Source organism: Trachypithecus francoisi, unplaced genomic scaffold (genome assembly GCF_009764315.1).
Source record: "Trachypithecus francoisi isolate TF-2019V2 unplaced genomic scaffold, Tfra_2.0 Lachesis_group2, whole genome shotgun sequence".
Taxonomy (NCBI): domain Eukaryota; kingdom Metazoa; phylum Chordata; class Mammalia; order Primates; family Cercopithecidae; genus Trachypithecus; species Trachypithecus francoisi.
The window spans coordinates 158,042,875-158,067,038 of record NW_022681465.1 but is presented as its reverse complement, the minus strand read 5'-3'; the positions used below and the strand labels follow the sequence as shown (position 1 = coordinate 158,067,038).

At 41.2% G+C, this 24,164-nt stretch overlaps 1 protein-coding gene across 1 annotated transcript in view; it reads right to left on the bottom strand.

Moving 5' to 3' along the window:
• The window catches only part of PPP2CA (protein phosphatase 2 catalytic subunit alpha), a 32,198-nt gene that overhangs the window by 6,996 nt on the left and 1,038 nt on the right, over positions 1-24,164 (bottom strand). Inside the window, exon 2 of the mRNA XM_033181204.1 lies at positions 3,516-3,725. Within this exon, the coding sequence (XP_033037095.1) occupies positions 3,516-3,725 (210 nt within the window). The remainder of the gene's footprint in view (positions 1-3,515; positions 3,726-24,164) is intronic.

The following is a 24,164-nucleotide window of genomic DNA, read 5'->3' as shown; positions in this document are numbered from 1 at the left end:
GTTTTCTAATATCTGAATACAAGTACTTCTTTTCTGGTATCATCTTTTGAAGAAACAGAATCTTAATTTTGATAAAGTCCAGTTTTTCGATTTTTTTTTTTTTTTTTTTTTTTTGAGGCAGAGTCTCGCTCTGTCGCCCGGACTGGAGTGCAATGGCCGGATCTCGGCTCACTGCAAGCTCCGCCTCCCAGGTTTACGCCATTCTCCTGCCTCAGCCTCCCGAGTAGCTGGGACTACAGGCGCCCGCCACCTCGCCCGGCTAGTTTTTGTATTTTTAGTAGAAACGGGGTTTCACTGTGTTAGCCAGGATGGTCTCGATCTCCTGACCTCGTGATCCGCCCGTCTCGGCCTCCCAAAGTGCTGGGATTACAGGCTTGAGCCACCGCGCCCGGCCAGTTTTTCAATTTTTTATGGATTGTGCTTTTGTTATATCTAACAATCTTTACCTAACCTGACAAAGATTTTCTGGTTTTTTATTCTAGAAGTTTTGTAGCTTTAGCTCTTACATTTAGATCTACGATACATTCTGATCCATTTGCTTCAGCACCATTTACTGAAAGAAACATCCTCTCCCCCAGTATTCTTTTGCTAAGGCTGCCGCAACAAAGCATCAAAGAACAGGCAGCTTAAACAACAGAAATTTACTTCCTCACAGTTTCAGAGGCAGAAGTCCAAGATCAAGATGTCAGCAGAGCTGGTTTCTTCTGAAGGCCTCTCTCCTTGATTTATGGATGCTCATCTTCTCCATCTGTCTTATCTTCTCCCCATTTGTGTCCTAATCTCTAATAAGGATACCACTTACACTGGGTTAGGGTCCAACCATGTGACCCCTAATAAGGATACCACTTACACTGGATTAGGGTCCAACCATGTGACCCCACCACTTTACCTTAATTACCTGTCCAAATACAGTCACATTCTGAGGTGCTGTGGGTTAGGACTTAGACAAATGAATTTTGGGGGCTACAATTCAGCCCATTACACCTCCATGAGTAAGTTTTCCCCCCCCCAGATAGGGTCTCACTCTGTCACCCAGGTTCAACCGCACTGGTGTAGCTCACCACAGCCTCAAATTCCTAGGCTCAAGCAATCTTCCCACCTCAGCCTCCAGAGTGGCTAGGACTACGGCACATGGCACCATGTCTGGCTAAAATTGTTTCCTGAAGAGATGAGGTCTCACTAGGTTGCCCAGGCTGCTTGCATAAACTCTTAAAGGTAGCACACTCATTCCTCTTTGATCACTGGATTCATCCTGGGTTTTTATTTTTAGCACAGGTTAGCTCTTTTCATAGTATTTGGACTCACCGCAGAAACCTTCCACCATCTAGTCCAACTCCTTCACTTTACAGCTGCAGAAAATAACCACCTCCAAAAATATTTTGTAGCATTTTACACAATTCAGATATTAATCACGAAAATTCAGCTCATGCTAAAACCACATCTCACTGCTTCTCTAATATTAGGAAAGTGTGTGACAGTCATTTTATCATTTTGAATATTATTTAATAAAAATGTGTCTGTTGCCTAGGAAAATTTTTTAAAAAAATCTCCCCAAGATTTTTAGGTAAAGTCAAACAATTTACTTAAAGGGAAAGGCAGGCCGGGCGCGGTGGCTCAAGCCTGTAATCCCAGCACTTTGGGAGGCCGAGGCGGGCGGATCACGAGGTCAGGAGATCGAGACCCTCTTGGCTAACAGGGTGAAACCCCGTCTCTACTAAAAAAATACAAAAAACTAGCCGGGCGCGGTGGCGGGCGCCTGTAGTCCCAGCTACTCGGAGGCTGAGGCGGGAGAATGGCGGGAACCCGGGAGGCGGAGCTTGCAGTGAGCCGAGATCGCGCCACTGCACTCCAGCCCGGGCGACACAGCGAGACTCTGTCTCAAAAAAAAAAAAAAACAAAAAACAAAAAATAAAGGGAAAGGCGGAAGCCTGCCACCCTAACAGCTATTTACCATGCTTTGCTTCATGTTCAGATCATCATCGGTACATTTTGCAAAGCTACAACTGGCATGTAATGCATGTAATTTTGGAACTTGCTTTTTCAGTTATCATTTCTATTGTTCTAGAGTTCTGTTTTTTAAAGACACGGGGGTCTTGCTCTGTCACACGGCTGGAGTGCAGTGGTACACCACGGCTCACTGTAGCCTTGACCTCCCAGGTTCAAGCGATCCTCCCACCTCAGCTTCCTGAGGAGCTGAGACTACAAGCGTACACCACTGTACCTGGCTTTTTTTTTTTTTTTTTTACTTTTTGTAGAGATGGGGTCTATGTTGACCAGGCTGTTCTTGAACTCCTGGACTCAAGTGATTCTCTCCGCCTTCCCCAGCCTCCCAAAGTGTTGAGATAACAGGTGTGAACCACTGCACCCAGCCTATTCTAGATTATTACCGTCATGGTTAATGGCTGGAAACTATTCAACTGAGATAAACCATAACATACATAGTCACTGTTAAATATTTACAGCAAATGTTTTCTTGAATTTCTTCCTCAGAAAAATCTTTTTTACTTGAACAAGATTCTTCCTCAGTTTTTTTTTTTGAGACAGGGTCTCACCATAACCCAAGCTACAGTGTAGGGTGGCAAGATCAAGTCTCATTGCAGCCACGACCTCCTGGGTTCAATCAACTCTCCCCATCTCAGCCTCCTGAGTAGCTGGGACTACAGGCCTATGCCACCACACTTGGTTAATTATTACTACTATTTTTTTGTAGACAAGGTCTCACTATGTTACCCAGGCTGGTCTCAAACTCTTGGACTCAAGCAATACGCCCACCTTGTCCTGTCCTCCCAAAGTGCTGGGATTACAGCCACAAGTCACCGTGACCAGCTGATGTAAACATTTTGACATTTGGTATGTTTATACATTTATAATACTTCAAAAGTATCTAAAAACACAAACCTAATTATATTATCTCTCCATACCCCAGTTTACTGAACTAAAATATCTGACCAGCCCTCTAACATTATTCTTTTCTTTTTTTTTTTGAGACACAGTCTTGCTCTGTTGTCCAGGCTGGCGTGCAGTGGCGCAATCTCAGCTCACTGCAACCTCTGCCTCCTAGGTTCAAGCAATTCTCCTGCCTCAGCCTCCAGAGTAGCTGGGATTACAGGCACCCACCACCACCCCCGGCTAGTTTTCTGTACTTTTAGTAGAGATGGGGCTTCACTATGTACTCCAGGCTGGTCTCGAACTCCTGACCTCAGGTGATCCGCCTGTCTCAGCGTCCCAAAGTGCTGGGATTACAGGCATAAGCCATCACACCCAGCCTACTTTTTCAAACAATTTGACTGACGCATTTATTCTTTTCCTTTTGTTTTGATTCTGTACCATCCCCTTACTCAGAATGCAGACGCCTATGATTTGTAAGTCTGTAAGTCTGAAACCTGAACATATGCATTCCCAAATGTGGAATTTTGTTTTATTTAACATTCAGATAGAGAAAATAATTGGGAAAAAAATATTCAAGACGACTGTCTTACCCATTTCAACAAGCCCCAACATAAAACTGAAATTACCTTAAGAGCTACAAGCAGTGTAACTGTTTCAACTGAATAATATCCTCTGTCAACATAATCTCCCATAAACAAGTAATTTGTATCTGGTGATTTGCCACCAATTCTAAACAGTTCCATGAGATCATGAAATTGCCCATGCACATCTCCACAGACAGTGACTGGACATCGAACCTCTTGCACGTTGGATTCTTTTGTCAGGATTTCTTTAGCCTACAGATGGGAGACAAAAATAAGGCAATACATTTGGCATTAAACAATATTAACAAAGATTTGTTTACTTACACTTAATGTAACTTAAGGGGCAGACTCAGTCTAAGATAAAATTGCAGGCATTTATGATCCCATTAAAATAAGCGAGATACGATTATAATCCATTAGCTATCTCACCCTGTTACCTAGAAAAAAAATGTGCATTCCTATCATCAATACCAGGAGTTTTTTTAAAAACCTATCAAATTGCCATCTAATTAAATACTAATTGTTAGCAGCCACATAAAATCAATGAAAATGCAACAAGACATTCAGGTACCTACTTCCTTACCTTTAGAGTTCTAACTACAATACAGCATTCAAAGATTCCTTTTTTTTGAGACAGGGTCTCATTTTGTCACCCAGGCTGGAATGCAGTGGTATGATCACAGCTCACTATAGCCTGGATCTTCTTGGCTCAGGGAATCTTCCCACCTCAGTAGCGGGGACCACAGGGACACGCCACCATGGCTAGCTAATTTTCACAAACCTCTCTATAGAGATGGGGTCTTACCACATTGCACAGGTGTTCTCGAACTCCTGGGGGGTTCAAGTGATCCTCCAGCCTCATCCTCCCAAGGCTTGGGATTACATGCATAAGTTACCTCACCTCAGCCCTGTTTGACTTTTTATAAACATGTTTTTGGCCAGGCACCGTGGCTCACGCCTGTGAGAAAATCATTTGCTCAGCCATCTGAGTGACTACTATGTACCAAGCCCCGTGCTAGCAACTGGACATATAGTGGTAAACAAGATGGCTCATTCCCACTACAGTAGAGGGAAGAAGGACCACAAACAAGTAACCAAGCCAAAAGTACACTGTATTAAGTGTCACAAAGGAAAGGGAAAGGGTAACTGGGAGAGACCACTTTACATAAGATACCAAAACAAATTACCAGAGAATTGTTGCTAACGAGCCATGACAACCACAGATGACAAGGACTGGGTTCAAGGCACTGGTAATGCAATCTTAGCTGCACATCAAAAATTCCATTGCCCAACCAGGCCCAGTGGCTCACACCTGTAATCCCAACACTTTAGGAGGCCGAGGTGGGCGGATCACTTGAGGTCAGGAGTTTGAGGCTGGCCTGGCCATCATGGTGAAACCCCGTCTCCACTAAAAATATAAAAAAAATTAGCCAGGCATGGAGCTGCATGACTGTAGTACCAGCTACCTGGGAGGCTGAGGCAGGAGAACTGCTTAAACCTGGGAGGTGGAGGTTGCAGTGAGCCAAGATCTCATCACTGCACTCCAGCCTAGGTGACAGATCAAGACTCTGTTTGAAAACAAAAACAAAAACACCAACGCCCATCCCTTCCCCTAATTAATCAAGTAACAATTGTGGAGAGTGGAATCAAACCATCAATAATTTTTAAACACCCCAACCCTTCCTTTCCCCAGTGTGCAACCAAGTTTAAGAACCACTATTTTCAAGTCTTCAAACATTTTTGAGAGCCTATTTCAGGATGCCTACCAACCAGTGACATCCCTAAAGTGACCTAACATTTTACTGAGTTTAGAAGAAATTTCCACTGTCCTTTTTTCAATCTACACTGTGGCTCATGCTTGTAATCCCAGCACTTTGGGGGGCTAAGGAGGGTGGACGGCTTGAGCTCAGGAGTTCAAGACCAGGCTGCAGTACAGTGGCGTGATCTCGGCTCACTATAACCTCTACCTCCCAGGTTCAAACGATCCTCCTGCCTCAGTCTCCATGAATAACTGGGACCACAGGTGTGCACCATTATGCCTATTTTGTATTTTTTGTAGAGGTGAGGTTTCACCATGTTGTCCAGGCTGGCCTCGAACTCCTGAGCTTAAATGATTTGCCCGCCTCTGCCTCCCAAAGTGCTGGATTATAGGCATTAGCCACTACAACGGCCTGAGATATCTATTAAGAAATATGTACAACCCATTATTATCAAATCCTACTTCATTTTGAAATTTTTCTCTCCAGGGTAATTCCAGCTTCCCATTAATTATCACGAAAAAACACAAATTCACTAGGCATATTCCATTACCAAGTCTGTCTGGCATTAATACCATATCTAGTGTTTTTTCAGCACCTATCATATATTAATGAAAATAACTGAATGAAATAAGTCCTACACTGAGAAGAAACTTGCCAAAGTTATTCAGAAGTTTTAAAAGGGCATGACATAAGAAAACAGATGGTTATATACCGTGTACATCTTGCCATGATGTAATTTTCACATTTAAATCTATCAGAAGTTAAATGTTAATATACATCTGTGAACATCTGTTTACCTGCAAGGCTCTCCTCTGTATGAATAATAAAAAATTGACTTTCAGGACTGCCTTACTACAAGTGACTCAAAATTTCTATTCAAATCATGAAGGAAAATTAAGTCTAAATGCTATTTGTTGCTGTTATTTCAATTTAGGCAAATCACAACGATAAACACATCTATTTTTTAAACTATACAAATTAGTAATACATTCTTTTTTTTTTTTTTTTGAGACGGAGTCTTGCTCTGTCGCCCAGGCTGGAGAACAGTGGCCGGATCTCAGCTCACTGCAAGCTCTGCCTCCCGGGTTCTCGCCATTCTCCCGCCTCAGCCTCCCGAGTAGCTGGGACTACAGGCGCCCGCCACCTCGCCCGGCTAAATTTTTTTTGTATTTTTAGTAGAGACGGGGTTTCACCGTGTTAGCCAGGATGGTCTCGATCTCCTGACCTCGTGATCCGCCCGTCTCGGCCTCCCAAAGTGCTGGGATTACAGGCTTGAGCCACCGTGCCCGGCCAGTAATACATTCTTGTAAAAAAATTTGGCACAGATAAAATGAAATGTTCCCTTTGAGCACCCTGCACAATCCCAACCCCTTTGGGCACAGTTACCAATAAAATCCTGATGTACAGATGCTCCTCAATTTGTAACACAGCTGCATCCAGATAATCCTATTGTAAATACAATCAAGTCAAAAGTGTGTTTTCAGCTTACAATGCTTTCAATTTATGATACACTTATCTGGATGTAGGGATGTAGTCCCATCATAAACTGAGGGGTATACTGAATGTCTATCACGTTCACACCATCATTAAGTCGAAAAATCGGGGACTGTCTGTGTATCCTTTTAAAACTATTTACAAAGTTTACACACACACTGTATGTCTACAGAAACAATAGTTTTCCTTTGCATTTTTAAACTAGAAACAATATTGTTCAGCAGCCTGCTTTTCTAATAATACATAATAATATATAACATTTATTGAGACAGCTGGTCAATTTCTCATAGGGGAGGCAGAACATCCCCTGACCAATTACAATGGCAGAGTGGTGTGAAACTACAGCAATATATATCCTAGTATTTTCTCCTTTGTACACATATGCAGGCACATTTCCTGAGAGAAGATACTATGAAGTGAACTTAACTAGTATATCTAGTAGTTTGATTTTTAAATGCTGACATTATCAAACTGTCCTTTAAAATAAAAAGAACAGCTAACTCTTAAGTGAAATTTCTAACTTGTGAATCTAGAAAAGCTAACCAAAGCTCTTTCTTCCCTTCCTACCAAACTTCACAGATCAGAACAAGTATAATTAAACACTGGCGTTAACAGTGGTATACAGCAGAAGCAATCACCCCTCAGACCAGAGAAAGAAAAATAAAAATTAAATTAAATTAAATTTAAAAATCACCCAATCAACTATTAAGTAGATCTTAACAAAAATGCAACCTTGGAAAAGAACCAGTTTTAAGCATGATTTTGGTTGGTTTTTTTGTTTTTCTTTTATTTTTTGGTTTCAACTTACCAGTCTCAGTTACTACTACAATAAAACAGACTACACCAGAACACTAGAACAATAAAAGCTACAGATGTTCATATATAAGATCATTTTGGGCTGGGTGCGGTGGCTCATGCCTGTAATCCCAAATCCCAATACTTTGCGAGGCTGAGGCGAGTGGATCACCTGAGGTCAGGAGTTCCAGACCAGCCTGGCCAACATGGTAAAACCCTGTCTCTACTAAAAACACAAAACAGCTGGGTGTTGTGGTGCATGGCTGTAATCTCAGCTACTTGGGAAGCTGAGGCACAAGAATCGTTTGAACCTGGGAGGCGGAGGTTGCAGTAAGCCAAGATGGCTTCACTGCACTATAGCCAGAGTGACAGAGCAAGACTCCATCGCAAAAAAAAAAAAAAAAAAAAAAAAAAAAAAATTATTTTGGCAAGTGCAGCAGCTCATGCCTGTAATCCCAACACTTTGGAAGGCAAAAGCGGGAGGATGGTCAGCAGTTCAGAGGCCAGCCTGGGCAACAACATATTGAGACCCCTCTACAGAAAATAAAAAAATTAGCCACTGAAGTTTTAGGTACCCAGAAGGCTGAGCTGGGAGAATAGCCTGAGCCCAGAAGTTCAAGGATGCAGTGAGCCGTGATCATACCACCACACTCCAGCCTGGTAGACAGCCATTTCAAAAAAAAAAAAAAAAAATTAAAAATAAAATAAAGATAAGCTGTGCCATCACAAGGACTTAGGCCTTGTAAATCCTGAAAGCACCTAATAAGAGTGACTTTATGGATCACCTCCAGAGCCTCCAGACCTTTAGCAACCATAATTTTCAAAGGTGTTTACACAATCTCAACTGTCTAATTTAATACTCAAAGTAAATGGTAGAACCAGACTTTTAAGTAACCTAAATTTGACATTTGAGGTTTTTTATTTTTAATAACCACCTTTTTACTCTGGCATTTTGACTTCTATAAAGTCTCACATCACCTAAATTAAGAACTGAAGAACAAGCAAAAGCAAATCACACATACTAAACCTTTTGCTTCCCCTAAAACATTTTTCCAGGACCTCAAATTTCTTAGCTAACATGATCAACATCTGGGAAAAAAATTAAGATAAAGTTTTTAAAAGAATGTAATTAGGGCTGAGCGCAGTGGCTCACACCTATAATCCTAGCACTTTGGGAGGCCAAGGCAGGTGGATCACTTGAGGTCAGGAGCTCGAGACCAGCCTGACCAACATAGTGAAACCCCGGCTCTACTAAAAAGCCAGGAATGGTGGCACACACTTGTAATCCTAGCTACTCAGGAGGCTGAGGCAGGGGCATCACTTGAACCCAGTGACCCAAGATCATGCCATTGCACTACAGCCTGGGTGACAGAGCAAGACTCCATCTCAAAAAAAAAAAAAAAAAAAAGAATATAATTAGTACCATACTGGTTTTCATTTATCAGAATTCTTCTGAAATTCAGTCAAAGGGTACAGACTGAAATGAATGAATTTCAAGCAAACAAAAATTTGGTATAAACTTCCAAGAACAAGGTTAAAACTGAAATGAGGCTATTCTCTTAATAACACCTTATCAAAGTAACTGTGGGAAGTTAAACATCTCCCACTGTCCTAGAATCCAAAAAATTTGCAGATTCACTTGAAGGAAAGCAATCTTTAAGGATACCTTTTAAAACTTTTTTTTTCTTTTTTTTTTTTTTGAGACAAGTTCTTGCTCTGCTGTCCAGGCTGCAGTGCGGCACCATCATGGCTCACTGCAGCCTTGATGTCCCACCCAAGCTCAAGTAATCCTCCCACCTCAGTCTCCGGAGTAGCTGGGACTGCAGGCATGCGCTACTGAGGACACTATCTTATTACCAGTATCCTCTCGGCATTCTGGTTTGGATTCAGAAATTCCACAACCTTATTTCCAATCCACTATTAATCAGCTATAAGATAAATGACCCACAGACTCAACATTCTTGAATACAGGCCATCATAACCACTGTAGTAACATGAAATTACAAACAAAGCAGGCTTAAACTAGACCTCATAAATCATCCATGCTGTTTTTCATGGAAGACAACGATTGTTTTTTGTTTTTGTTTTTGAGACAGAGTTTTGCTCTTGTTGCCTGGGCTGGAGTGCAATGACACGATCTTGGTTCACTGCAACCTCCGCCTCTTAGGTTCTCCTGCCTCAGCTTCCTGAGTAGCTGGGATTACAGGTGCGTGCCACCATGCCCAGGTAATTTTTTTTTTTTTTTTTTTTTAGTAGAGACAGGATTTCACCATCTTGCCCAGGCTGGTCTTGAACTCCAGACCTGAGGTGACCCACCCACCCTGGCCTCCCAAAGGCTGGGATTACAGCCACTGCGCCCAGCAGAAGACAATTTTTAAAAGTACATGAATCAACAACAGATTCACTAACCACTTATCATTTTTGGCTGAGCACAGTGGCTCACGTCTGTAATCCTAGCACTTTGGGAGGCCAAGATGGATGAATCACTTGAGGTCGGGAGTTTCGAAACCAGCCTGGCCAACATGGTGAAACCCCATCTGTACTAAAAATACAAAAAAATTAGCCAGGCGTGGTGGCGGGCACCTGTAATCCCAGCTACTCGGGAGGCTGAGGTCGGAGAATCATCACTTGAACCTGGGAGGTGAGGTTGCAGTGAGCAGAGACCACGCCACTGCACTCAAGCCTGGGTGACAGAGCGAGACTCCGAGACTCCGTCTCAAAAATAGTAACAGTAATTTCCTTAAGAGCACACAATAACCACAGGCATGCCTCATTTTACTGTGCTTCACTTGACTGCACTTTGCATATGTTGCATTTTTTAATAAATCAAAGCTTTGTGGCAACCCTGTGTGGAGCAAGTCTATCAGCACCATTTTCCCACCATCATGTGCTCACTTCTTGTCTCTCTGTCACATCTTGGTACTTCTAAAATTATTTCAAACCTTTTCATTACTACTGTATGTTATGGTGATATGTGATCAGTGATCTTTGTTTTTTTTTTTTTTTTGAGACGGAGTCTCGCTCTGTCCCTCACGCTAGAGTGCAGTGGCGCGATCTCGGCTCACTGCAAGCTCCGCCTCCCAGGATCATGCCATTCTCCTGCCTCAGCCTCCTGAGTAGCTGGGACTACAGGCGCCCGCCACGGCACCCAGCTATTTTTTTTTTCTTTTTTTTGTATTTTTAGTAGAGAGGAGGTTTCACCGTGGTCTCGATCTCCTGACCTTGTGATCCGCCTGCCTCGGCCTCCCAAAGTGCTGGGATTACAGGCGTAAGCCACCGCGCCCGCCTGATCAGTGATCTTTGATGTTACTATTATTGTTTTGGGGCACTACAAACCGTGCCCATAAGACAATGAAATTAATAAATGTCGTATATATTCTTACTGCTGCTGACCAGCCATTCTGTCTCTTCCTCTCCTTGGGGCTCCCTATCCCCTGAGATACAATATTGAAATTAGGCCAATGAATAACCCTACAATGGCCTCCAAATGTTCAAGTGAAACGAAGACTTCCATATCTCTCACTTTAAATAAAAAGTTAGAAATTATTAAACTTAGGAGAGGGCACATGGAAACCTGAGACAGGCCTAAAGGTAGGTTTCTTAAACCAAACTGCCAAGGTATAAATGCAAAGGAAAAGTTCTTTAAGGAAATTAGAAATGCTACTTCAGTGAACACACAAATAGTAAGCCAAACAGTCTCAATGCTGATACAGACAAAGTTTTGGTGGTTTGGATAGATCAAATCAGCCACAACATTCGCTTAAAAGCCAAAGCCTGGCCGGGAGCGGTGGCTCATGCCTGTAATCCCAGCACTTTGGGAGGCCAAGGCGGGTGGATCATGAGGTCAGGAGATTGAGACCATCCTGGCTAACACGGTGAAACCCCGTCTCTACTAAAAATGCAAAAAATCAGCTGGGTATGGCGGCGGGCGCCTGTAGTCCCAGCTACTTGGGAGGCTGAGGCAGGAGAATGGTGGGAACCCGGGAGACAGAGCTTGCAGTGAGCCGAGATCGCGCCACTGCACTCCAGCCTGGGCGACTGAGCGAGACTCCGTCTCAAAAAAAAAAAAAAGCCAAAGCCTAATTCAGAGGTAGGTCCTAATTCTTCAATTCTATGAAAGCTAATAGAGGCGAGGAAGCTACAGAAGTTAAGCTTGAAGCTAGCAGACTGGCTCAAGAGATTTAATAACCCATTTCCATTAACATAAAAGTGCAAGATGAGGCATCAAATACTGATACAGAAACTACAACAAGTTTCCCAGACGATCTACCTAAGTGATGAAGGTGGCTGCACTAAACAATAGGTTTTCAATGTAGACAAAATAGTCCTCTAGTGGAAGAAGAGGCCACCTAGGATTTTACTAGCTAGAGAAGTCAATGCCTGCCCTCAAACCTTCAACGGACAGGCTGATTCTTGTTAAAGACTAATGTAGCTGGTGACTTTCAGCTGAAGCCAATGCTCATTCACCATTCTGAAAACCATTTTTAAGTGGTAAGCCATCCTTCAGCACTTAAGAATTATGCTAGATCTACTATGCCTGTGCTCCAAAAATGGAACAACAAAGCCTGGATGACAGCACATCTGCTTACAGCATGGTATACTGAATATTTTAAGTGCATTGTTGAGACCTGTTGCTCAGGAAAAAAAAAAAAAAAAGATTCCTTTCAAAATATTACTGCTCAGCCTAGGCAACATACCAAAACCCCATCTCCACAAAAAAATTAAAATATTAGCTAGGCATAGTGGTACACATTTGTAGTGCCAGCTACTTGGAAGGCTGTGGTAGGAGGATTGTTTGAGCTCAGGAGTTCAAGATCAGCCTGGGCAACGTGGCAAGACCCTGTCTCTACAAAAAATAAAAATTATCTAGGGATGGTGGCGCACTCTGTGGTCCCAGCTGTTAGAAAGGCTGAGGCAGAAGAATCGCTTGGGCCCAGGAGTTCAAGGTTCCCATGAGCTATGATGATGTTATCTTAAAATAAGTAAATAAAAGCACAAAATGATTACAACCATGTCACAATTCTTTGCATTAAAAAAAAGGCTGAATGAAAAGCCCAGACACAGTGGCTTATGCTTTTGGGAGCCAAGGCAGGTGGATGACTTGAGGTCAAGAGTTTGGGACCAGCCTGGCCAACACGGTAAAACCCCATCTCTACCAAAAATACAAAAATCAGCCAGGTAAGATGGCACAGGCCTGTAATCTCAGCTACCTGGGAGGCTGCAGCATGAGAATTGCTGGAACCCAGGAGGCAGAGGTTGCAGTGAGCTGAGATCATGCCACTGTACTCCAGCCTAGGCAACACAGTAAGACTCTCTCTCAAAACAAACAAAAAAATGCTTAAAAAAAAAAAAAAAAACCATTAAAATGTTAAGATTTCAATGAAAGCTTTAAGATATACAACTATCTTATTCTTACCAACCAGAACTCTATTTCTATTACCTTTCAGTTTTTACCCACAGAGACCTCTTATTTATAACTGATCAGCATCTCATTTTGTGTCCTAATGTTTCATACTAACTCAAGTTTCTACATTATAGTGATTTTTTAAAAACTACATAATGCCCTTCTAAATAGACCTATACATGTACAGTATTATTGCTCATTTGAATTATTTCCTTTCAAAAAGCTTTAATTGTGGGATTATGGGGCAAAATAGCATTAACTTTTTTTTTGTTTCATATGTACTATAAAACTCAGTTATGCCAATTTGTTATACAGTAATAAATGAAAGAATATACTCATTCTCAGTTATTTCGGATATAAAAGGTGATCTAATTTAATTGCCATTTTTCATTTCTGAGTACAAACTTTTTATCCCATGTTTATTTACCATCAGTTATTTCTCCTCTTATACAAGTTGTCAGTGCGTATTTTTGAATATCTAATCATTAAGAGCTAGATGATGTTCTTAAGTATGTGTATAAACTATTTCAAACTGTTATTTTAAGTAACTTTTTGGCATTTTCTCTTATTTTTTAAATATATAGCCAGAAATTTTCTATGCCCATTTTTGCTTTGTAATTTTTCTCCTACAAGTGTTAAGAAAAGTTATCACATCTCCCCATTTTCTAAGGGTTTTTCATTTTAAAATGTATACTTAAATCCTAAGATTACATGGCAACTACTCAAGCTTCTTTTTATATCAGCATCTTAAACCTGCATCGTTAACATTATGACATTAACTTTAAATTATTCTGGGCATGGTAGCCCTGGCCTACGGTCCCAGCTACTCAGGAGCCTGAGGCAGGAGAATCACTTGAACCCAGGAGATGGAGGCTGCAGTGAGCCAAGATCATGCCGCTGCACTCCAGCCTGGGTGACAGAGCAAAACTCCATCTCAAAAAATAAAAATTAAAATTAAAAAGTAAAAATTTTTTTGTAGAGACAGGGTCTCACACTATGTTGCCTAGGCTGGTCTGGAACTCCCGGGCTCAAGATATCCTCCTATCTTGGCCTCCCAAGGTGGTGGGATATAGGTGTAAGTCACTAGGCCTAGCCTCTAATTCTTTAAAAGCTGGTCACCAATGTTTAATGTGTACAGTAACTCCTAAACAGACTCTCACTCCCTTCACCATTGAAAACAGGTAACATTTCTTGAACAAATGCTATCTCAGAGAAAAGATGAGACTGAGATAATAACCCTTATTCTTCAAGTCTTAGGACTTGGGTACTCCAACGAAATCATATTATGCCATTCAACAGCAAGGCCAATCTGAGAGCAGCAAGTGGCTCTGATGGACAACAGAGTACTCTTGCCACTATATTCCAGGGAAAACACTCAAGCACTGTTTTTAAGATAATTTCATCAGATGTCCAGCAAAATGTTTTCTTAGTCTCAAAAACAGTTAATCACATAGCAGTACCAATTCTAGCACTCAAGTATACCAAGAAATAACTTGCTTCAAAATACTAGTTCCAATATTTGGGGTTAATATTCACTTTTGTTGTTAGTTACATGAAAGGAATCATGATATAATATATTAAAAGTGGTTTCGGCTGGGCACAGTGGCTCATGCCTATAATCCCAACACTTTGGGAGGCCAAGGTGGGTGGATGGCTTGAGGTCAGGCGTTGGAGACAGCCTGGGCAACATGACCAAACCCCCCCCCCCCCCCCACTAAAAATACAAAAATTAGCTGGGCATGGTAGTGCATGCCTATAATGCCAACTACTCAGGAGGCTGAAGCCGGAGAATCACTGGAACCCAGGAGGCGGAGGTTGCAGTGGGCTGAGATTGTGCCACTGCACTGCAGCCTGGGCGACAGTGTGAGACTGTCTCAAAACAAAAAAAAAAAAAAACAAAAGGTGGTTTCCTTCAAAAGAAGGTAGTCAAACACAGAAGAATCCCAAGATCTATACTGAGGAAAAAGTGTTCAGATTCATCACAGATCAATGATCTATACTTAACTAAAGAAACCTATTTTTTGTTTTTTAGAAACAGTAGTCTCACTACATTGCCCAAGCTGGTCTCAAACTTCTAGTCTCCAGTGAGCTTCCAGCCTCCACCTCCCAAAGCACCAGGATTACAGGTATGAGCCACCATGCCTAGACAGAAATCAAATTTTTGTATCATCAATTCTGCCTTTGATGGAAAATGTCAATGCTGGCCTAACGTGTCTTCTCTGTAGGATCAAACTCAAAATCAGACACAAATAACCTCTTTACAATCTTAGTACTACTAATAGTACTATTTGACAAAGGAATCTCCATTTTTGAAAGTGATTTTACTACTAAAAGTCTGATTATTGGCCGGGCAAGATGACTCACGCTTGTAATCCCAGCACTTTGGGAGGCCGAGGTGGCGGATCACCTGAGGTCAGGAGTTCGAGACCAGCCTGACCAACACGGAGAAACCCCGTCTCTACTAATAATACAAAAATTAGCCAGGCGTGATGGTGCATGCCTGTAATCCAGTTACCCAGGAGGCTGGGGCAGGAGAATCTCTTGATCTGGGAGGTGGAGGTTGTGGTGAGCCAAGATTGTGCCATTGCACTCCAGCCTGGGCAACAAGAGCAAAACTCCTTCTCAAAAAAAGAAAGAAAAAAAAAAGTCTGATTATTAATTCTAATGTTCATTGTAACTCTAGCTCAAGTAAATTTAACATTTCATATCCTTACCATATAGCTGGACAGTTCCACCAATATAAAGACATACAAGAAAAACTGGAAAAAATGCAATTAATTTTTGAATTTTATTTTTCAGTTTAAGAACTGAAATCATTTGAAAACTCTTAAGAAGTAAAATTACTAAATTCACAGGCAAAAAAAATTCTTTCAATATTCCAAGAGAATTTCATTTTGTCTCATACTGTTTTTACATCAAGATGAACGGTTGATTTGGTATGTCATTTTGATAATGATGCAAAAAATTCCAAGGTTTGTGGTAAGTTAATATATAGGGCTAGCAGTTTGAGGGGTGGGGTGATACATGATGTAGAACACATTACTAGCCCTGGAAGCAAATGAGTCTTGAGTTATTTTCCTTCAACTATCAAAACATTCTTCATACTAATCATGTGTTGCTTAACCACAGGGATACATCAAATGATTTAGTTGTTGTGTGAACATCAGAGTGTTCTTACACAAATCTAGATAGTATAGACTACTAAGAACCTAGGCTACTGGATAGCCTATTGCTCCTAGACTACAAACTTGTATAGCATTTACTGTACTGAATGCTGTAGGCAACTGTTAACATAATGTGAAGTATTTGTATAACTAAACATAAACAACATAAAGTGTTACACTATGACATTACAAGGTCACTAGGTGATAAGAATTTTTCAGCTCCATTATAATTTTATAGGACCACCATCATATGCAGTCCACCACTGACCAATATATCATGACTACTTGTCTTTCATTAATTACACTGAACAGATACCGGTAATATTTGATGAAACATTTCAATCTTCTTTGATTAAAATCAGTATGGTTATACTTTAAAAGTTTAACCCTCCAGGTAATACTCCAGTAACTAGGATTTTCTGTTTGGCTCTAAGGCTTAGGACCTAAATAAAAGAACAATGTTGGCAATGAGGGATAATTCTAAAATTGTAATAAAAGAAAAATATAGGCCGGGCGCGGTGGCTCACGCTTGTAATCCCAGCACTTTGGGAGGCCGAGGCGGGCGGATCACGAGGTCAGGAGGTCGAGACCATCCTGGCTAACACAGTGAAACCCCGTCTCTACTAAAAATACAAAAAATTAGCTGGGCGAGGTGGCGGGCGCCTATAGTCCCAGCTACTTGGGAGGCTGAGGCAGGAGAATGGCCTGAACCTGGGAGGCGGAGCTTGCAGTGAGCCGAGATCCCGCCACTGCACTCCAGCCTGGGCGACAGAGTGAGACTCCCTCTCAAAAAAAAAAAAAGAAAAAGAAAAATATAAAATTTGTGAGTTTTCCCGTCTGTTTCTGCAATATAATCACCTTTGCCTCTGACCAAAAGGAAAGATCCTTAAAGCTCTATGTCTCATATGCACAACAGACTAAACTCAATCTTTACCAACTAACCTACATATGTGAATGAATTAAATATTCCCAATCATTCTTGCATAGAAAAAAAAAGTTTTAATCTACTTATACAACTGAGAAATGTTGCTATATATGTAGTTTCTTGGCTCACTGCAACCTCCGTCTCCCGGGTTCAAGTGATTCTCCTGCCTCAGCCTCCCGGGTAGCTGGGACTACACGCGCCCACCACCAGGACTGGCTAAATTTTTTCTGTTTTCAGTAGAGACGGGGTTTCACCGTGTTAGCCAGGATGGGCTCCATCTCCTGACCTCGTGATCCACCTGCTGCAGCCTCCCGAAGTGTTGGGATTACAGGCATGAGCCACTGTGCCCCACCAGCATAGATGGTCTTTAAGGTTGATTTCATTACTACAATTCTACCCCATCCTAAATCAATCCTTAAGCCTATTTTATTAAGGAAAGCCAGCCAAAAGAAATAGATAGTGGGCATTATTGCTCATTTACAGATGATGAGCGGCAGAAAAATAAGTTACTTGACCACTGCCGGCACAAGCATTCTAAAACATTCCCTATCTAGAATTAACTACAAAGTCAATCTTCTGACTAATCCAAAACTGTGCTATTAATTAGAGCAAAACCAAACTAAGAAATCCTTATACACGAGAATAAGGTAGTGCTTTTTAGACAAAGCTCAATAGAGACAATAATGCATCAATGAGGGTTTATTAAATATTGGTTCCAAAAACAAATGTACACTGTCACACGATAGCATCACTGACACTCCATAACCCCTGTGAACTACACTTGGCATGCCTTTGGCCAGGTAAACACATGCTACTGCTTGTCTCCCACTCTACTCCTGGTCCCAATTTAGCACAAAGGTTTGCAACCTTCTTCCAGCCCCAACACCAGCAGGGTAAAAATCCCCATCTGTAGTAGTAACTACATGACTAAACTAAGGCAGAAGTGGCAACACAGGGTGCAAGAGGGACTGGCCAACTGGTCATGTTTAGTTTAAAAACTGCCCAGATTCAGATATACACATATCTGCGCCACTGCCTTGTTCATCCATTTTAAACCACAATCCACAACAGATCAATAAATAAACAGGCAATAATACTGCACTGTGAAGAAATTAAGCAGTTAGCTGGGCACAGTGACTCATGCCTGTAATCCCAGCACTCTGGGAGGCTGAGGCGGGCATATTACTTGAGGTCAGCAGTTCAACACCAGCCTGGCCAACATGATGAAACCCCATCTCTACTAAAAATACAAAAATTAGCTAGGCATGGTGGCACATGCCTCTAATTCCAGCTACTCAGGAAGCTGAGGCAGGAGAACTGCTTGAAACTGGGAGACAGAGGTTGCAGTGAGCCGAGATCACGCAACTGTACTCTGGCCTGGGCAACAGAGCGAGGCTGTCTCAAAAAAAGAAAAAGAAGAAAAAAGAAAAAAAAAAATTAAGCAGTTAATCTCAGGTTGTTCTTTACCATTCTTTCAAACCCCATCTCCTCCCAATCATTTACTGACAACTAGACACCTCTCCCTTCTTCAGCCTGGTCTATCACTTCTGCCCCAGAAGCCAAAAGAAAACCTATTTAAAACAAAAACAGGCCAGGTGTCAGTGGCTCATGCCTGTAATCCCAGCACTTTGGGAGGCTGAGGTGGGTGGATCACTTGAGGTAAGGAATTCAAGACCAGCAAGGCCAACATGGTAAAACCAGACTCTCTACTAAAAATACAAAAATTAGCTGGGCGTGGTGGCATACACCTATAATCCCAACTATTTGGGAGGCTGAGGCAGGAGAACTGCTTGAACTTGGGAGGCAGAGGTTGCAGTGAGCCGAGATCACACCACTGCACTCCAGCCTGGCTGACCGTGAGACTATCTCAAAAACACACACACACACACACACAAAACCACACACACACAAAAACAAAAATCTGCCTCCTTCATAGTTCTCATCCAATTCAGATCTGCTTGTGTATGAGTAGAGGCTGACAGCTTTTTCAGCCAAGGATGATAATGATATAAGATAAATGGGTCAAAGTAGAAAGAGTAAATAGTGTCTCCCTGTTACATATAACTTTGCCTCTCTCCTCAGTAGCCTGATAAGACCCCACCAAACCCAGTCTCTTAGTTTTCCTAACTTACCCCTTCCAAACTAAGCAAAGGATATCTCACAAGTAACTCTGACAAGCCTGACTTACCATGAGATAGGGAACATATTTGCTGCCATAAAACAGGGCCACACCAGACTGGTAATACAAATGTTATCCCACATACTCCTGAAGGGTCCTTCATTCTTTCTACAGTACACGAGCTTCAACTTAGCCTTACTGCCAATTTTGTGAAAACATACAATTCTGGCCCCAATGGAGAATGTAGGGAGGGTTGGGGAACCTGTTTCTGAATAGTGGGAATGTTCACCTTTTCTGTTTCCTCATGAAGTCAACTCCAAACCAGCTGCATTACAGCTCCCTGCGTAGGAGACCATGAAATAAACACACATACGCGTGACATTTGACTGTGGAAGCTAAGAGGATGAAAAGAGGCTTTTGCATGTGTGTGTGTGGGGGGGGTCTCCCTCTGTCGCCCAGGCTGGAGTGCAGTGGTGCAATCTTGGCTCACTGCAACCTTTGACTCCCGGGTTCAAGCAATTCTCCTGCCTCAGCCTTCCGAGTAGCTGGGACTACAGTTGCGTGCCACCATGCCCGGCTAATTTTTCGTATTTTTAAGTAGAGATGGGGTTTCACCGTGTTAGCCAGGATTGGTCTCTGTCTGATCTCGTGATCCACCTGCCTCAGCCTCCCAAAGTGCTGGGATTACAGGCGTGTGAGCCACCTCGCCCTGCTGAAAAGAGGCATTTTTCAGCTGCAATGAACAATATAAAAAGTCAGTTATACTTTATTAGAATACTTTAGAGCTCAGTCTCTGGATCATGATTTATACTGTGAATACAAGGGAAATTATCTAGGGTTTTCATCTCACCAATCTTATTTGAGGGGCAAATCTTGTCAGCTACATCCAAAACTGAGTAATAATTACTCTTTCCAGGACAAAGTGGGACAACAGTACGTAACATGAACAGGAAGCTTTCAAGCAATGAAAATAAAAATAATGTTTTGAATAATCTTTTGGCCAGGACTGCTGGCTCAATCCTGTAATCCCAGCCCTTTGGGAGGCTGAGGCAGGTGGATCACTGAAGGTCAGGAGTTCGAGACTAGCCTGGCCAACGTGGTGAACTCTCATCTCTACTAAAAATACAAAACAGCTGGGCACAGTGGCGGGTGCCTGTAATTCCAGCTACTAGGGAGGCTGAGGCAAGAGAACTGCTTGAACCTGGGAGGTGGAGGTTGCAGTGAGCCAAGATTGCACCACTGTACTCCAGACTGGGCGACAGAGTAAGATCTTGTCTCAAAAAAAAAAAAAAAAGTTTCATTTTACGAAAGTGTTGACTTCCCAATTTAGCTTGGCCCCAATTCACCTACATCTTTCACTATTTACACTACCTCTGAAAAGAGAAGGGGATCTGTGAAGCAACACGAGAACATCAGGCTTAGAATCCACAAACCTTGGCAATCTCACTTTTAGCCCCTTTAGTTGAGTCACTTTACCTTTCTGAGTCTTTGGTTTGTATGTGTAACTGAGAACAATAACTACCTTATAAAAGTATGATAAAAATAATGTTCTGTAACAAGATTCCCCCATCTGTTTGTCCTCAATATTCAAATCACTTCTAGGTAATGAGCCAAACAGCCTTTAAAATGAAATGTACACACATACACCAATATATTACCCACTTCATACAAGAATGTCATCTTGGTCAAATATATATATATATATATATATTTTTTTTTTTTTTTTTTTTGAGACGGACTCTGGCTCTGTCGCCCAGGCTGGAGTGCAGTGGCCGGATCTCAGCTCACTGCAAGCTCCACCTCCCGGGTTTACGCCCTTCTCCTGCCTCAGCCTTCCAGGTAGCTGGGAGGGCGCCCGCCACCTCGCCCGGCTAGTTTTTTGTATTTTTTTAGTAGAGACGGGGTTTCACCATGTTAGCCAGGATGGTCTCCATCTCCTGACCCCGTGATCCGCCCATCTCGGCCTCCCAAAGTGCTGGGATTACAGGCTTGAGCCACCACGCCCGGCCTTGGTCAAATATTTTTCAGCTCATCTAATTAGAAGCAAGCAGTTTGTTATTTCCATACTCACGTAACAAATGTTAAAACTAACATTTTAATGACTAATGACTGCACTTTATTTATAGTGCTTGCAGAGCAATGGAAAACAGCATACCTAGGTAAAGAACTTCTTTGGAAAAAAAAAAGTCTGGCTATCAAACAACGTTCTCCACACGTTTGTTAAGCACAAAGCCAAGAATCATACCCAAACTAAACCAAGGCTGAAGTCACATGATAAAAGTTTACTGTAGTCAATGCAAAAACAAGTTGATACTATTTAGTCCTTTCAATCTGTAGATTGAAACATACCAGGCCAGTCATACTGATGTAATGCTGACTATAGAACTGAGCCTGAGACAAAACTGCACACCAAATTATTAAACTATCAACAAATTATGATCCTCAATATGACAAAATATACGATACATTAACAACCTTGGCTTTTATATAAACCTTAATCACATGTTAAAATTCTTTTTAGCTAGTCAGTAATATAAAAACCATGTTCACCCTTGTCTATAAATGCATACTTAGATTTTCCCAGTTTTGAATACGTAACAGTGTTAATTGTCAATGGGATAACAAAATAATGGCCTCAGGATTTTTTAGTAACAATGACCTCTTATGGTATACATCTTTACTATTTAAATATTTTCCCTTCAAATCAGGCATCTTTAGGTGGGTAGAAGGAAGGCTTTTACATTATCATTCCTTCTTATGATTGAAAAAATTATCAACTATTATCAAACAAGTATCTTTTTTCTCAAAAAAATACTATTATTATATACTAACGAAAAAAATTAGTCCTCAAATTTTCAAAATTACTCTTTAGAAGGCAATCACACCAAAGAGCACATACGTAGCTTTCACCCAGAGATGCCATTGGCACACAAACATTAACAGTGAAAGACAGCTTTTGTTTCATTAGAAAGACTTGTACAAAAAAATATCAGTTCATGGATTCCACATACTCAAAAAAACTGTCTTCAAATTAATTTAGTTTGGAAGTTTAATATCATCCTCAAAGTTGAAATACCAGTTATAAACAGTATGAAGGTTGTGTAATGATATCCACCAAAACGGATCCATTCCATGGAAACTTTTATATAAAACACCTACTCTCAAATATTACTTACATCTTTTTTGGCACTCAGAACTAAAATTTGCGTAAGCAGAGCAAGCAATGGAGATTTACCTCACTACATCTTAGTTTTACAAAGATGTGGAAAGCAATATTAGATGCATTAGCTTCACTCACCCCACTTTAGCATCCAATATATATCTTCTACAACAGTTTCCAGCACAAACCCTCTACTTCCATGCTCCATCTCCCACACCTTTTCATACTATGCTTTTCTTTCCAACTAGATTTATAACTCCTTGACAATAAGCGTACTTACTCTTCATTGCTTTTCATTTCTCTCAAAAGAGTATGCAATCTTGGATATTCAATAGGTGTTCAATATTAAACACACTAATTTAAAACGGAATTGACTGTATATTCTCAGAACACATTTTAATTTATAGACAGGAAAACAAGGACCAAGTTAAGTGGCTGTCCCAAAGTCTGTCCCAATTACTCAAGTGGGAGCGGAAGGACTCATGTCCAAATCTAACTCGCAGTCCAGTCTTCCAGTTACGTCATTACCTCCCTCCTTTCCATGTTTTCTTCAAAAGACTAGTCAACTGGCCAACTATTGACTTAAAAGTCATATAATGCAATGAATTCCAAAAATCGGTAAGATCATCATATATAGTACCTAGAAATTAAGACCTGGCAATATACATTCATTTTGAAAGGCCAATTTTAAACCTTCAAAATAAACACCAACCTCATCTGATGCGAGAGGGTAAAGAAACAGGAGATTCAATACATCGCTACCATTAAAAGCCTTCTCCAACAAATGATGTACCACCTCATCCACTAGTAGTAGTTTTGTTCAGGCTTGGGAGAAATAAATCTAAATTTGACTTACTTAAATTCCAATTGTTCACAACATGGTTTCTAAAAAAGCCTGTCTTGAAAACATATACATCAAACTCATGAACCTAATTTTCACATCAAACCACAAACAGATCAGGGTAATAGTTTTCCATTGATTCTTTTCATGAATACAAAATGCTAATATGATACTCCACCATTCCGTACTAAAGTGACATGCTGCAAAGTTAATTTTGAAAAGTGAAGTTAAAATGTTCACAGCAGAGATCAGCATTTTGTGTACTTTAGAAAACTGAGTTACAAGAATTTAAAAATACAACACACAGCTAATAACTAAATTAGCTAGCTGTTTCCCCAATCCCCAGGGGAAAACAAAACGGAATTAGCTAATATAAAATTTAGGGTTAAGTGGACTACAACATTCTATTTTCAGTGTGAGACATTATTTAAACACTAAGCACAATGTCTGGAATACAATCTCAGTCGACAGTTACTACTACTACCTGCAGTCACAAAATACTATGAAGTAACTTTTGCAACAAAGATACAAAATTTACCGCTCTCCCATTTTATGTTGTTCATTTTAAAAATAAATGGCAAAATGCCAAGTGTGTTAAGCTTAGAGAAGGCTTTGAGTCAGCATATAAATCATAGATTCAACTGACACTTGATTTCCAATCCAAAAACTCCTTATGGAGTATGACTCACCAAATTCCCGATTTCTTCCAACTATGAAAAATAAGTTAAACTCCTCCCTTATACCTACCACCATGACCTTCGTAGAAATTAGGTTAAGAGAATAATTTTTAAATTCTTAAAGACACCCCTTACCTTGGTTTCTGGAGAAGATCGCTTGGTGAGTTTAATACAAGCCACCAAAGGGTACTAAAGCTGTGTGACCTTTAGATAGGTTCTGGGATATGGTCTAACAAGACTGCCTTTGGGGGATCCTCTGTGCAGCTTTGGAGCTAACTAGGCCTGGGTACAAGCGGAAAGACTCTTACTCAGCCCACCATAGAGGCCCAGGCTCCATTCCCTAGCAGCAGAA